The sequence below is a fragment of the Pseudochaenichthys georgianus genome, chromosome 4, assembly GCF_902827115.2.
Source record: "Pseudochaenichthys georgianus chromosome 4, fPseGeo1.2, whole genome shotgun sequence".
Lineage (NCBI taxonomy): Eukaryota > Metazoa > Chordata > Actinopteri > Perciformes > Channichthyidae > Pseudochaenichthys > Pseudochaenichthys georgianus.
Window position 1 is genome coordinate 20,035,459 of NC_047506.1, and position 16,052 is coordinate 20,051,510.

The following is a 16,052-nucleotide window of genomic DNA, read 5'->3' on the forward strand; positions in this document are numbered from 1 at the left end:
AAGCAGATGAAAAAAAAACTAAAAAACTATGGAATTGATATTCTTTATAAAAAAACAACATAGTTATCATGTCATGCGGAGAGATGCTATGGTTTACAAGCATGCTGCTCACAGAAAATGCAGCCCAAGATGCCTCCTGCCCCCCTCCTCCTCCTCTTCTTCTCACTGCTTCTTTTTTATGCCCTTCGCATTTAAAAAAAAATTGCCTTATGGAATTAATGTAATATAAATAAATTCATTAACAAGCTCAAAATAATTTATACTGCCGTGTTTGTGTTAAAGCTAATCGCTGAGTACACCCACCATAAGCTAAAAGCATCTGCAGCATGGCTTTCTTTACAGAGCTGACATATTCTTGGCCAAGTCGGGTTGCTTTCTATGTGGAAGAAGGCCAACATTTTTCTTTCAGCATAAAAGCTGCGAGGGCTCATTTAATGTTATGCAATCAAATAATAAAAACATGGTTTCCTATCAATGTATTGAATTTTGACTTAGTTTGGGGGTTTTAAAATGCACTTCTGAACATTGCATGAATAATGATTCGAGATGAGGATTTTTTAACATTAACAGCAACCCATTAATGCTTCATTAGCTTGCCTGGATGCAGGGGTTGAAGAAATAAAGTATTGGGAAAATGAGCCAACCAATCAAAGGAGTTGTTTGCTCACCAAAAGCAGCGAGTTATTCTCAATGTCAATGGGTGAAAATTATGTAAATACAATTCATTATGATGATAATTTAATACAAATAAAAACTCTGACAAAGAGCTTAAATCTGCAATTTCATAGGTATAATACTGTACATGATGTATTTGTGAGAGGGAAGCTTTGGTTGTGTGAGTTTCTAAGCCAGTGAAGTCCTGCTCACGCAGTTGGCTGGAGACTGAGCAGTTTCCAGGGCATGGGTCACTGGCTGCTCTGTAGACTGGAATTAACACACAACAAGAAAACAATAAAGTGAACCGAATGCAAATGTTCATATCGCTAAATCCGCGAGGGGCCAATGGCAGGCCAGGTTCCTGGAAAAGTGCAGCCAAGCGCACCAATCAGAGAGGCTGAGTGACCATTAGCCTGAAACAATCAGCCTCTTAACATGCCAATATTTTGACGTCTGTGTGAAGATTTTCCGCAATCAGGTCAAATTCGCAGGAGCGACTAAATCAAACACGCGTATGTTAATTCACATGCTGACCGGATATCAACCTAAAGACCTATTTCTGCCACGTCAAACAGCATATTACACAAATATCTGCATACGGGGTCAGTATACATTTAGCAATTACACAAAAAAGTTCAGCCTGATGTTATGAATAGGGGGGGGGGGGGGTTTAGCCTTTGTATTATCTGACCCCAGTATGCGTGTTTAAAAAGCCAGGCTTCTGGACATTAATCCTCCATTCCTCACAGTTGAAGGGGATGTAAATAGGACTCTCGCTGTCAGAGCAGCCGTCAGGCCTCACAGATCTCACAGTCATTAAACCCCTACACCAAGGTGCTGGAAATCCTTTGTTTTAAAGGAAAATGCATAATCACTGGTGCAGGCAACACAAATGATCAATATTCCTCTAACGTCTTCCCAAAATAGGCATTTGGGTTTTTATGCTTTCTTCAAATGCAGTAGGATGAATATAATGTTAAGACGTATTGTCGTGCTCTACTTATCCTCCCCCCACCCCTACTCTGCTCTCTCTGTTGATGCAAAGTTAAAGTTTGGAAAGCTTAAAGAGATACTCTTACTCGCCACAGTTCATTGCTCAGATCTGTTTGTGCTTCGCAAATCCTCCGATAGAGAGAGAGGCATCCATCACAGGAGTGCTCAGTGTGTGGGGGCCCCACAATCTCTCCTGCCATTTTAAACACATGTCTTTTCAAAGTGCCATGTACTCAGAGAATTAACCAGTTAATCTGCGGTCCACTCACAGCCCGTCGTGCTCTTTACGGCACGGAGATATCTGACAGAAGACAGGGACACAGAGGTGCCATTGGGAGTTAAAATGATGCTATTATAGACAGGAGACGACACACAAATCTAGTGTTTTAATATAGTTTTAACAAGCATATTATATATATATATATATATATATATATATATCCAAAGAAAAATGTATTTGAAATAGAAAATAAACACACCAAAAAGAATGTGATATTTATTTGTATTCATTACACCTCTCTGTTTGATTGGCTCCTAATATCATATAACTTTTATTAGCCCTTCTTGCAGCCATAAAGTACCTGTTGGGTGCTAAGTAAAACACTTATTCCTGTTCCTTAGATGAGTCTTAAATCTCCTTTAGTGCAGTCACCTGTAATCGTAAGTCATCTTACTCTTTGTAGAAGGCTCAGTGGAAGATTTCATTACACCTTTACTTTCACGGGTTAAGGGTTAAGTACAGGGAAGGAAGTGTCCTCCGGCGATCCTATGTGACCAAAAACTGAGGCAACGCAGTCCATAAAGTGTTTCTGAAGCGGCAGCCGTTAAAAAAAACAACTGAGGAAACACACATTCTTCCTTCCGAAATTACTCACATTTCAACAGAAATTCCTACAAATGTGAGAGACAAAGATTTAGGGACGATTGGAGAGTAACACTATAAAATGGTACAAGTTTTAATTAGCGTTTTTCGCCTCGTTTTGTTTCAAGTTTGCCTGAAGGGAGCGCGGCCCTTTCGACCATGGCTTTAGCAGTCCGACTACAAAGGGCCGTCCACATAAAACTGTCCTGCTCATTAAGGCACTTCCTCCTGTAAGCTGAGGTGACAATTTTACGGTCCCAGCACTTCAACAATCACGGAAACGCAAACTGTTTTAATTACCTTTATCCTATATCCATGGGAAGTGATAGATTAAATAAAAAATTAACTAGTGGGCCTTGGCCTTCCTGCTTTACATTTCACCAAGCGCATTTTATCTGATAATTCTTTAAGATTAGCCATATACAAGATCTGCATTTTCTTCCCCTTTTTCTTTGGTTATTATTCTTTCTTAACACAAATCAATCTTAATGCTGTATCACTTAACTAATATGGCAAAATGAAAACACTGTTTAAAGAAAAAATATTTGTCATGCTTTAGAATATTTTCACTTGTTCTACTGTATCTATGCTAAGAAAATAAAAAAAGATCATAACCCAAAAAAGGAAGCACACAAACAATTTAAATTAACGATAAAAAAAACGTTCTATACGTTGTCTTATTAAAAATGAAGCAAGCCATGCAAACTACTCAAAATGCATAATGAATTTTATACATCATATGTCAAATGAATTAGCATGTCTAACTCAGCGAGAGGGACAGGGGAACCTCTGCTAATTGGCAGTGAAGCTTCATGCATAATTATGGGCCAAGCGTCTTTGCTGTCGCACTGTGGCAGTAGCCGAATAACGAGGAGAAAAGAGAGAGAGAGGGAGCAAGAGAGACGGAGGGAGAGAAAGAGAGAGAAAGGAAAAGAAAAACAAAGGCCACGGAAGCTGGCCGGGGAGGGTGGGTGGTGAGGGAGGAGGGACACTGTTCTTCACAGCGGCTCATCAGGGCAGCGACAAACCCACGACTGTCCATCAACAGCAACACGCACAGCGCACACACACAGAGACACACACACAGAGACACACACACACACACACACACACACACACACACACACACACACACACACACACACACACACACACACACACACACACACACACACACACACACACACACACACACACACACACACACACACACACACACACACGATAGCAGCCCTTACACAATGCTGCCTTACACCAACAGAGTAAAAGAAAAGGCTTTGTACTCCATTTCCAGTTTGTTTAACTGCTTAATACATTCATTACAAATTGATTTATATTGTACATTTTCCTCAGTTTATTCTAAAGTGCATAAGCCTGTCCACTGAGATGAACACTGGAGTGCTCCTTCTTTGTAATGTTAAGGTAATTACATCTGTACAAATATTGTGTCAACTTGCAATTACATGGGAATTAAATGATAATAGCCTTTGTTGGAGAGTAATTATGCAAAGAAAATGCAATTTTCCATGAGTTTGGTATCCTCATTTACGTACGCTGTGATAAGATAAATCCACCTATGAAATATCAAAAACTGCTACATGTCTGGATAATTATAGGCACATCACTAACATATTTGTGTGGGCAGATGAGAATATAAATGTGTTATTCTGGCATAGTGCAGCTCAGTGTGAAGTGTGAGAATGAATAGAAATACTGTCTAAAAAAATCAGTTTGCCTTTCTAAGATCTAGTAAATTAATTTTTTTCATCAAACTTGAGAAATAAATGCAGCCCTATATACAGTATAGATAGAGTATATATATATATATATATATATATATATAGCTCTGAGACCAATCCATAGATTATCTTTTTTTTAAAAGGGCAAAACAACTCTTGGTTATTTGAACGGGAAAACAAAGACACTGGTGTTTGAAAAGGTCTTTTTCCTCACATTCTCGTGATTCTGATTCTGAATTTTAAATATGAAAGGCTCACTTTTATATGTTTGGACTTGTGAAGTGCAGCATAACTTCTAGAACACCCAATTATCTGTTGACATTATTTATGGGAATTGGATGTATTTGTTCTTGTAAAAAATACAAATGGTATGAAACCCAGTGTTAAAGATTGTCGTAAGCAGTACGTTCATTAGGACAACAAGAACAAAATACATGACAGAAATAAAACAAATGAAATAGACACGTACAGTATCTTGGAGTATTAAAAGCAAAACAAGAATTAGTGAGCATGTGAATGTGAACGTGCATGTGTGTGCGTGTGTGTGTGTGTTACCTGAGCAGACATATGCAGACCCGGCAGCCTTGAGTGAGTCGGCAGAAACCAAACCTCTGCTTGCCGTCGATGTCCGTCAGCACAAAGGTGAAGTTCTGCCCCACCTGATTCTGGGAGACCCTGGGGCCAGACACAGGGGACACATACTCACACAGGGCCAACACCATAATGACTCAACAATCAACTGAATACAATTGGGTGCAGTAAATCTACAAAATCATATACACTTAGAATACTATATAAGAAAACACGATGTTGTCTGGCTGGATTAGAACCAAACTCATTCTCAAACAAAATCTCACCATTAGCTAATTCTCTAGTCTTGGTCCAAATCTGATGTTGCATCTGTATGGCAGCCAATATGGCTGCTTGAAACACTGTACAAATCTTTTTAAAGCCCAAGGTACATTTTAGAGAATCTCTGCACATCCCTACACCACTAGATGGCAGCAGCTCAGCTTCAGTAAAAGAAAGAGCAGCCCCCCCCCCCCCCTGCATTTCTCTCTCTGTGTCATTACAATGGGAATTTTAACATGTCATTTTCCATGCTCAAAATAAAGAAGCCGGTACTTTTCAGAAAGCTGCTGGCCGCATCAGGCCTATATTATTAGCAAAGGAAAAGACTCTTCCTTAGAATATGTGCTCTCTAATGCTCAGGAACTTACTGTATAAACTACTGTGCACAACTATTCAAGTGCGCAGGTAACTGATGACCTCATCATCATCGTACCTCGTTATAGTGTCCTCCGCATCAAAACCTTTACATGTGTTGGGATATGTTTATGTTTTTGGGATGTTTTTCGCAGGTACAGCTAGCACAGATTGTGTTCAAGAAATGTTCAGATCTGCAGGGATTTAATACCTGAGAGGCATCTAGCAATCACAATATGAAATACACTCATCAATACACTTTGACAGTTAGTGAATGTTCCTAGGAATGATGGTACTTTCACCGTATCAGTGTGATACGAAAAACACACATCATCTCATTTCCTTTTTTCAAATGCACATGATATTGTAGAGTTTTTGTGTGTACGTGCGTGTTTATGTGTGTGTGATTGTGCGTGGGAGTGTGTGCATGTTTTCAAAAGAGGTGGAAGTGAGCTGTAGTGCTTAAACGAAGAAGCATTGAGGGAGAGGAATCGTACCTTTCCACGTCAAAGGGAAAGCAGAACTTTGGTATCGTCTGAAGGACCTCCTGAGAAACCAGAACAGAGAGAAAGACACACACCTTTTAAGAGAAAGACACATATCAGGGAAAACAAATAATACCTGTGCACTTCAATACGAAAATCTCTTGGGCTTACACTAAGTGGGTGCTATCAACTGGCTAAACAAAATGAGGATTAATGTTAAATGCTGCTGATAGCAATCAGACAAAGTCTTCACATCCCAAACACTGCAGCCTAAATGCACTTAATCCAAATGAATGGGCAATATAAACCCCTTCAATTGGCAGAACACAGTGGAAAGGTTCCCTTTTTTTGCCGAGATTTGGGAGGGATCCTCGATCCACAGCTTGAATAATTAGCAGTTAATAAGTTCATCGATTATCGGGTGCCAAAGGGAGATGAAAAGATAAAGGGAGAGCGAGAAGGAAAGAAAGAAAGAGAGAGAGGAGAGACCGGGGACACAACACACAACACTAAGGCGATGGTGGCAGATTGTAGTGACAATGGGCTAAGCAGCTCTGAGGGGTTAAGAGGTAGGGGGGGGGGGGGGGGGGTACAAGCCTTCGGGGCTTTACCTCCCAACACCTCCCTTGTGGGATGGGGGAGTGTAGGGAGGCTGAGGGTCTGCAAGCGAGGTGGGAGGGAAGGGGAGAGGGGGGCAACTTTTCACCAGCAGCATATGAATTTAGACAGGGAGCAGGAACAGAGTGGAGCACCATATGGGAGAGCCTCTCCAGACCAGAGTAACCTGCTCCCCGCTCTGACTGTGGATATGTCTGTGAACATTTTTTTATATATATATTATAATTTTTTTGTAATATATTTTATTCTCTTGGACGGTGAGACACGGCATATCGGTCTCCCTGTTTGTACCACACACACTGATAATAAAGTTGACTTTGACTATGGATCTGATTATGGATCTTTCTGTCTCTGTCTGTGGCTCAGTCTGTGGCTCGGCCAGTATCTCTGTCTGTCTGTCTCTCTGTCTGTGGTTCTGTCTGTCTGCCCTCTCACTGGCTGCTAACCTGGCACAGAGCGATCACCAGGCTCCGGGTCTTTCCCCCCTTCTGTCTTCCTGCTACCTCTCCCTGTGTTGTGGCCCGGCTCTGCCAGCCTCACACACTAATCCCTGGGACGGGGTGTCTGTCTGCTCTGGCCTCCCTCGCCATCTCTCTTTCTCTTGGTCTGCCTGCCAAGCTCGGCCACTGAGCCCAAGGTCTGTCTCTTCTCTCTGAAGGGAGACGTCCGATCCGAGTGATGCAGCTGCTCCACAACCTCTCACTCTGCCTCCCCCCCAGAGACGGATCCGAACGACAGGTTGGGTGTCTTCGGCTGCATTCTATGGCTAAGACCTCGCCGTGGGGAGTATGTCACTGATCCCCCCCCCCTCCTGTGCCCCTCCTTATCAAAACTTAAAGCTGCCACCCCAGCACAACACGACCATCACCACAGACAAGCCAGCAACAGCAACAATGAGCTATGACAGAAGGGGGGGATAAGGCTGTGTGTGTGTGTGTGTGTGTGTGTGTGTGTGTGTGTGTGTGTGTGTGTGTGTGTGTGTGTGTGTGTGTGTGTGTGTGTGTGTGTGTGTGTGTGTGTGTGTGTGTGTGTGTGTGTGTGTGTGTGTGTGTATTTGTGAATTTGACTGTATGATGTATGTGACTGCCTGCCTGCTTCAAGGACTTTGTGCATTCAATGTGAGAGGGTGGTTAAGCATGTGCATTTGTACGTGTTTGTGTGTATGTGGGTGGGCAGCTGAGTTTGACGTGTACGTGTGTGTGTGTGTGTGTGTGTGTGTGTGTGTGTGTGTGTGTGTGTGTGTGTGTGTGTGTGTGTGTGTGTGTGTGTGTGTGTGTGTGTGTGTGTGTGTGTGTGTGTGTGTGTGTGTGTGTGTGTGTGTGTGTGTGTGTGTGTGTGTGTGTGTGTGTGTGTGTGTGTGTGTGTGTGTGTGTGTGTGTGTGTGTGTGTGTGTGTGTGTGTGTGTGTGTGTGTGTGTGTGTGTGTGTGTCCACATATGGAGCATACGGGAGGAGCGGGAAGGCGAGGCGGGGTGGGTGGGAAGTGGTTGTTTTTACTTATCAGGATATGTGATAAAATTGAGAACTCAACAAAGACTGAGGACTCGGTGGCAGAGGAGGTCTTCGCCTCTGCTGTGTGTGTGTGTGTGTGTGTGTGTGTGTGTGTGTGTGTGTGTGTGTGTGTGTGTATGTATGTGTGTGTGTGTGTATGTGTATGTGTGTGTGTGTGTGTGTGTGTGTGTGTGTGTGTGTGTCTTGGCGTGTGCGGCTGTAAAACTGTCACACACATCAGAGCTGCCATCGCTGTATGCGTTTGCTACTATTATTAACCACTATTATTGTACGCACACCAATATGTTCCAGAGAGCCCTCCCTGGCGCACTGCATATGGCACACAAACCCAAACAGACACACACGTGCACAATCACACACAAACACGCTCTCTTTCCGTGCAAATAAAAACATTTGACTTGCCAGATTTGAGAGTTGTCACAGCCCCGCCCACATCAGTTGTCTCTGTTTGAGTGACACTGTAGGGGCTGTAGAGACTCTGATCTCATACGGGACCAGAGGGAAATGATGTGTTTGAATGTGTGTATATTGTGACAGCAGACATGCTTTATATAAATATATTTATATACATTCTTCGTACCATATACTGTTTACATATCAGTCTTAGAGCCTCCCTTAGGAATCTGAAGCCATACAGTAATGTGCTGTCTTTAGCCATTAAAGAGACTTTATTAAATCAGACAATATCTACGTTATCCCTATGTATCAATGTGGGATAAAACTTCCATAATTACTTAATAATCTGTTGTTTGTTTCTGCTCATTGATTCGAAAATGTCCAAAACCATTAAAGGTCTCACTTTGTGCTCTTAGGAACTCAGATCTGACTAATAGTCCAAAGCCTAAAGATATTCAATGATAAAGCAGTAAACAGTGACATTTGGGAAACTAAAATCAATAAATCTTCGACATATTAGCTGGAAGAGATTCTGCCTTCTGGTTAGTAGACATATTGGTTCAGTTCTAATGTATTTACATTAATATAATACCAACTCTTCTTTACTTAATGTTTTTTATGAATGGAAAATCAATACAAACTTTTAAGGGAAATTGCTGGAGAGAAAAAATAATCATTATGTTATTGTTGTAGTGTATGAGGTCAAGAGACACACTGTGAGATTTACAAACAGAAATATAATGTATGAAAATAATGTATTTTTAGGTTCTTACAAAATTAATAAAATGACATGTCATTAGTGGCCTGCTTTTTATAATCAGGGTCTGGATAATTTACAGACTTCACTGTCAAAACTCCTTATTCGATCTAGAAATCAGCTAGAAACAAGTCCCATAAGGGTAAAGGGATGTGAATATCTTGCAAAAACAATAAAACACATCTGAAAACCCGAGAATAACACCAAAACTATCTGTATGGCATTACCACTGGTAAGTGAGAAAATATGTTTTGGATGAATCGCCCCTTTATCGTGAGCTCAACAGTGTTCCTGTTCCAACATCCCTTTGAGTTTTTAACCAAGAAGACAGCTTGTAAGCAATGTGAGACTCATAATGTTACTTTCCCTCATCTGGCAGTCTGTTTTCTGTTTCCTACATCATACCTGTAGAACTGATAACTCTCACTCGCATCTCTTTCCACGTCCCTCTGTCCATGACTGGGCCCTATACCGTGGGGATATGTCTAAACAGGAACGGCACAAAGGGGGGTGTTCTTCCGCAGTTTTTAGTACAGTGAGCCCCCCACCACCACACACACACACATATATATATATGTGTGTGTGTGGTAGTAGTATATATATATATATATATATACACACACACACATATATACACACACTCCCACTGCTTGCCATTTTCCCAAGACAAAAGAAAAAGAGGCAGCTAATATATTTGCAGCTTTGTAAGGGGGGGTTGGTGGGGAGGTGGAGGAGGAATCTGCTGCTAGGCTGGGCTTGGCTGGCAGACAGTCGTGTGTGTGTGTGTGTGTGTGTGTGTGTGTGTGTGTGTGTGTGTGTGTGTGTGTGTGTGTGTGTGTGTGTGTGTGTGTGTGTGTGTGTGTGTGTGTGTGTGTGTGTATGTGTGTGTGTGTGTGTGTGTGTGTGTGTGTGTGTGTGTGTGTGTGTGTGTGTGTGTGTGTGTGTGTGTGTACTGTTTATCGTGAGTGGAGACAGGGGTATCACTCAGTGAGACAGAATACTCTGGGTTCCCCCAGCGGACGATCCTGCTATCACTGCACCACAACACTACAGCAGCACACAGCAGCACACAGCGGCTTTGCATGGCGGCCCTGCAGGATAGCAACATACAATGGGGGAAACGCAACAAACATTGCAGCACAGAGCGACAATTTCGCTTTTATACTCTTAAAAATAGATTTAGACTTGACTATTATACATGCTCTAGCCTAATTCTATTCAAAGTAATTGTGGTGGGTTAAGCTATAGTTCAGGCATACAGGGGTATGGAGGGATTTGACAGGTGACAGATCATACTCTGTGGGCTCTATGCACGCAACACCTTTTTTTGGCCACTCCCCAACACTAAAAAGGAAAAAAACAGCTTTTAAGATCACAGCAAGTGGACAGAATGATGTTAACCAGTTTGTTATTAACGGATTAAAAGCAAAACTCTGCATGGGCCATGGTGTTTCATTTTGGGTGTGAACTTCATGAGCAACCTTCATTTTCCCATACGCTTGCAAAGAAAGAGGTGAGAGGCAGGAGTGTTGCAGAGAAATGGATTAAAAAAAGGCAAGGATGGAGTCAAAGTGAAAAAGGCCAAAAATCGAGTTTTTTTTTAAACAAGTTAAAGAGAAGGGGAGAGGCAAACAGAGAGACTGACAGCATTGAATATGTTATGGAAGGAGAGATGGAGAAGATATTCGATGGATGGACACAGCAACAGAAGGAACGAGGGGAAATAAGGGGGGGGGGGGGGGGGAGAAGAGCAGCCCAGTTCATGCCCCTCTCCCCATGCAGCGAGGACTCCTCCCTGGGGGGACTCAGACTTTAAGCCCCTGCCCTGCTTTATATTCCCCTGGCTACTGCAGCCAGATCAATCTAGCTAGCTTCCCAGTGTAACTCAACCTAGTTCATAGCAGCGTGGCCCCCAGAGCCCCCCATACAGGCTGTGGTTCTGGGAGGAATGGAGGCCAGAGGCAGGCACATTTGTAAATGTACCACTGGTATACCCATATTAGAAACACACTTTAAAAAAGGACTATATCAGTGTTCTTGCATGTGTTAGCCCATTACTTCAATTCACATATACTTTACATTACTGTCAGCCGTTTTCAAAGCATGCTGTGCTGTTTTAGATTTTCTGAATGTGATTTCTACTGTATAATCCATCATAGTGAACATTGTGTAGGCTTTTATTTTTTTGTCAAAGTTAATTTATTATTTTCAGGTAATGCAATTGAAAGACTGATTTGAAAAGCCTGCGCTGCGTTACCACACAAAAATAACATAACTCAAAATAATGCAGACAAGATGTTCACTGTGATGAATTACCTATGTTTTTGCCAGATGAGTTTTCATATCCATCCATCCATATGGACATAAATAGAAATCATTTTATGTTGTGATGGTAGTAAAAACAAATTTGAACTTCCAAGAGTGTACTGCACATATCTGGGAGGATTTAACAGTGACTATGCAACGCTCTGGTGAGTGTGTCACACATGGTGAGCTAATGTGCACAGTCATCAAAGGACTGGTTAGGGCAGCATAATATATTGGGGGTTTTATTTAGCTATTAACTTGCAGAATAACCACATTGCGTGGGCAGCAATATTGCACACAGATTGTTTTATATTTAAGTAAAAGAGTAGCAGTAATGCAGTTATACAATGTATATATTGGAGTATTTTGTGTTCAGTTGAATTTACAACAGAGCAACATTTGTTAAAAATAGACAATTTCAGCCAAAACGATTCTGTGAGGTTAACAATGTCAAGATAACTTAGGATGTATAAAGTTAACGAAGAGGACATCAGCTGGAGAAGTGGCCAATAGCGATGCCTCTTTGCTTATCGCTCCCATTTAAAGTGTGTATGAGAACTACTGTGGCCTTCAGGTGACATGAAAAAACACACAAAACGCCCTCTAGAGCCAGTGTGTGTCTGCTCTGAGCTACTGTAGAAACATGGCGGTGCAACATGGTGGACTTTGTGAAGAGCACCCGCTTCTTTAGTAGGTATAAAGGGCTCTGGGTACTTTCAGCAACATTTTTGGTGCCATTGAGAAAATTCCCTTATCAACTGAAGACGACCACAAGATGACCTAAAGCCCCCCAAAAAGCTTGTTAGTGATCCACTACAAAAGTCACAACAAAAAGAAGTTAAAGTCTACAAAAAATTATTTGGGGAATTGTCAAAGGTTAAATGCCTTGCAACGCAAACATGCCCAATGTTTACGCACATAAGCCAATTTCCCTCGGGGGTCGATAAACATGCTTCTGATTTAAATTCCGATACAAATAAGCTATAAAATAAATAAATGAACAGCTGGTTCCTGCTCACAACTCCATTTAGAATTCATTACCTTTTAACTATGGCAACTCTGTATTGCAAAGTGTGCTGAGCAACGGTCTGTTGAACGCATAAATAGTTCACATGAATATTGTCACACGATCTTTTTTCTTTTTTTACTATTCATGTATATGAAAGTATTCCCCAACTGATGCTCGCTCTGCTGGAATCAAAAGTATGCTTTAAGGTAAAAGTCGAGAGGGACCAGTTCCTGTTGAATGTGTTTAATAACAGCAAGAAAAGCAGCGTGTGCAGAGCTATCTTTTCCATATGTGTCAGGCGGTATAATGGAGTTTTGGGCTACAGTGGTTTGCAGGCAGGGACCCTGGTTATCCAGCCAGCACTTCAACAGTATAATAACATCGTCAGCAGGGCTACTCACACATCAGCGCCGGAAACCACAATGTCTCCACTCACCCTTCCTTCACCTCTTCCTCCCGCATGCTCTTGTGCCCTCTTCATCACCTTCTCTCTTCCTCTTCCCTTCTCTCACATTCCCTCCATCCCCCGCTCTCCGTCCTCTTTCACCTCCCTCCCAAACCCCCTGTCGTCATCTTAGAATCCCCCCCTCCTGTACACCCCACCTTTTCCTCACCCTTACCAGCACCCCTCGTCCCCCCTCTCACCCCCCTTTTCCCAATTAGTCTGTCTGTGTGCAGCTACCCAGCCGATCTCTGCCCATCCTGCCGGTGCTGGTTCGCTCACCGAGCCCCTCTGGCGAACATGACAAAGAGAGATCCTCAGTATTCAAACAGACACACACTGCTTTCAAATGCCGAATGGCAGGGTCGACCTGGGTGCAGCTTTAAGCAAAATATTCAAATTCTCAGCCTTTCTTTTTTAAGAATTTGCATGGATATGCATTCATTTGCAATGTATAAAGGCACAATGACAGCTGAGCCTTGGTTGATGGAGAGAGAAAATACATAATGCAGAATAAATATATATGATGGTATGAAAGCTTGATTGGGTGGACTGTTGAATTGAAACTAGGAAAAACGTTTAACACAACGATTTTGGCACAGAAAAAATTGATGAACTGATAACTGACTTTTATCAGGGCTTTTACAGGGGAAGAATTGGTCTGTGTTCTAATATAGGGTAAAGGACAAACTTCCTGAACAACTTCCTGTTTCCTCAGTGATATCAAATCTGTACCAGATACTGGAAGTTACTGAGGAATAGGTATTACGAGAAAGAAAGAATGAAAAGCATAAGAGTTGGAGAGAATATAATATCTAAGTGTTTAATGCTCTATTAACATTTAAGGAAGAAAACGTTGCATTCAAATTGTAGATCCATGACAAGATGTAGCACTAGTTGTGACATTATGAGCAGTTGTTGTTCCTTTCAGGCAAAAAAGGGCTGATTCCTATTCCTCCATGTTTGTGCTGCTTTAATACGTGCCCATATTAGTATTTATTGTGTAACATGATTGAACCAATACATATGGAAAAGGCACAAGTGCTGAATCTACTGCCATGTTATAGACTACAGCATATTATTATAATGTTTTACAAGTGTCAAACAATCTATACGAGCAAGTCCAATAATGTTTACCACACCTCTCTTCCTGAACAATAGTATTATTTTCTTAGACCAACAGATAAACCCAGGTATGCTAGTGACTGGAAAATGTTGCTTAAGGCATATCAAAGCTAAGAACTGCTTGACCACAGAAAGGCATGCATACCAATGTAATCTGTTTTCAGAGTGCATGTCAAAGCTACAGGTTATTATCCTGCTTTTGCTACAAATGAACAAGGTGAGGGCTAAGCAGAGCGACTGCTTTGTATGAATGTTATGAGAGTGGAACCCAGGATCTGATCCCTGATGTCAGGACACTTCCGCGTTTGGAAAGGAGAAACCTTTTTGGCCTACATGTCGAAGGGGGATAAATGACGACAATAGATGTCATGATTATTCTCAATATCATGGTTGTATGGGTATGAATCAAGGGATTAGATTTTTAAGTTTGGTTTCTAATAATGTCATTAGGGTTTAATGGTAGAACACATTTGGTAATATGATGTCCCTGCAGGTTCAGAGAGTAATCAGTAACACCTTGAGCTTGTGATTTCCAAAATAGGGATGTCCTGACACCATAAAAACGGTTCTAATAACAGTGAAATTCCATGATTCTTGATACCCAAGTCGATGCAAAATACATGATTGTGTTTTTAATGAAATATTTGCTTTGACTATTGGCATCAATCATTTTGCATTTTTAGCTAGTGTTATAAAGTTAAACAGGTTATAATTCCTTCTCATATATGTTTTATATTGCTTTCTAAACATCTGTATTTATTCAAGTTTCCTAAAAAAAAAAAAATTGCATTTAGTTTATAGGTTAGTTAAATTAAAATCATGATTTACTGACATTTCTACAGAATAATGATTGAACGTGTGAAACTAAACAGAAATACCATACCTTATTTTGTAGGGGGCAACTGAGTGCAAACATGATCTGGTGCAGACACAGAGGGAAACTAAAAGAAGGTTTAGAGATAAAGGAGACAAAGGAAAAGACTGAGAGAGACACAGAAAATGACAGACAGAGACGGGAGAGATGGCAATGAGGCCAGATAAAAAGATGGAATAAAAAACCTAGAGATGGTGAGGAGAGTAGCCGCAGAACAACGGGCAGAGACACAGGCTCCTCTGGCCACAGCAGACCTCAGACCCTGCAGAGATTCCTTTCATTAGGCTTTAATAGTATGCTGCCGGCTTGCCATTCTGACCCGCGCTCTGTGCCAGTAATAAGAACGGCCTTCAAAGCTGGACCAAAGCACCAGAGCTGCTTGAGAGGGGGAAGGTGGGGTGCACTTTCAAATTGACACGGGGGCGTTACATTTTCACATCCTTGCTCACTCTGCCTGGGCTGATAGGAGAGGGAAATGTGGGGAAAGGAACAGTTTTATCTTTCTGTTTTTTGTTTTAATCGCCTCCGTTAGATTTTCTTCCCTTATGCAGTGTGATAGGGGAGATTATTTTGGTTCAGTCCCATGTTACCAAAGCTCCTCTCCAGGAAGTGTTGAAGGTGGCATATTGATCTTATGGCCTCTTCAAGCACATGCCAACACCTGACAGGTATATGTGGTCGTATATCCATATGTGCCACCTCTATAGCAATATGGAACACTGTTTGCTGAAAATATTTGTTATTTTCAAATCTGCACTTCTAGACCCCTAAAGGATATCAAAGATGCCTTAGCCAAGGACAGAATAATGGCTTTGGTTTTCCCCTCCTGTGAAGCACAACAGCACACACTTCCACTGGCCTCAACACCTAACAACCCCCTCTTGATTGGGACACGTCACTGGAAAATTCCAAATACTATCCCAGAAGCAATAGTATTTGTCCTGGCTCAAGTTTAATAACGATAGGGGAAATGTTGCTTGAAATCTTTTATTTCCTCTTTGGGCTATATAGTGCACATGTAGCACCAATTTGTGCTTAAGATCCCCTTAACCTCCCACTGTCCAGCCCCCA

The 16,052-nt window shown here is 41.7% G+C and overlaps 1 protein-coding gene across 5 annotated transcripts in view; it reads right to left on the reverse strand.

The window, feature by feature from the left end:
* The window catches only part of dennd1b (DENN/MADD domain containing 1B), a 108,280-nt gene that overhangs the window by 60,690 nt on the left and 31,538 nt on the right, over window positions 1–16,052 (reverse strand). For 4 of the 5 annotated variants that reach the window (XM_034080781.2, XM_034080777.2, XM_034080780.1 and 1 more), the window contains exons 4-5: window positions 5,955–6,004; window positions 4,807–4,926 (exon numbers count right to left, since the gene is read on the reverse strand). In XM_034080781.2, the coding sequence (XP_033936672.1) occupies window positions 4,807–4,926; window positions 5,955–6,004 (170 nt within the window). Of the gene's footprint in view, window positions 1–4,806; window positions 4,927–5,954; window positions 6,005–14,990; window positions 15,049–16,052 lie in introns of all 5 variants that reach the window. The other variant, XM_034080779.2, reaches the window with a different exon arrangement.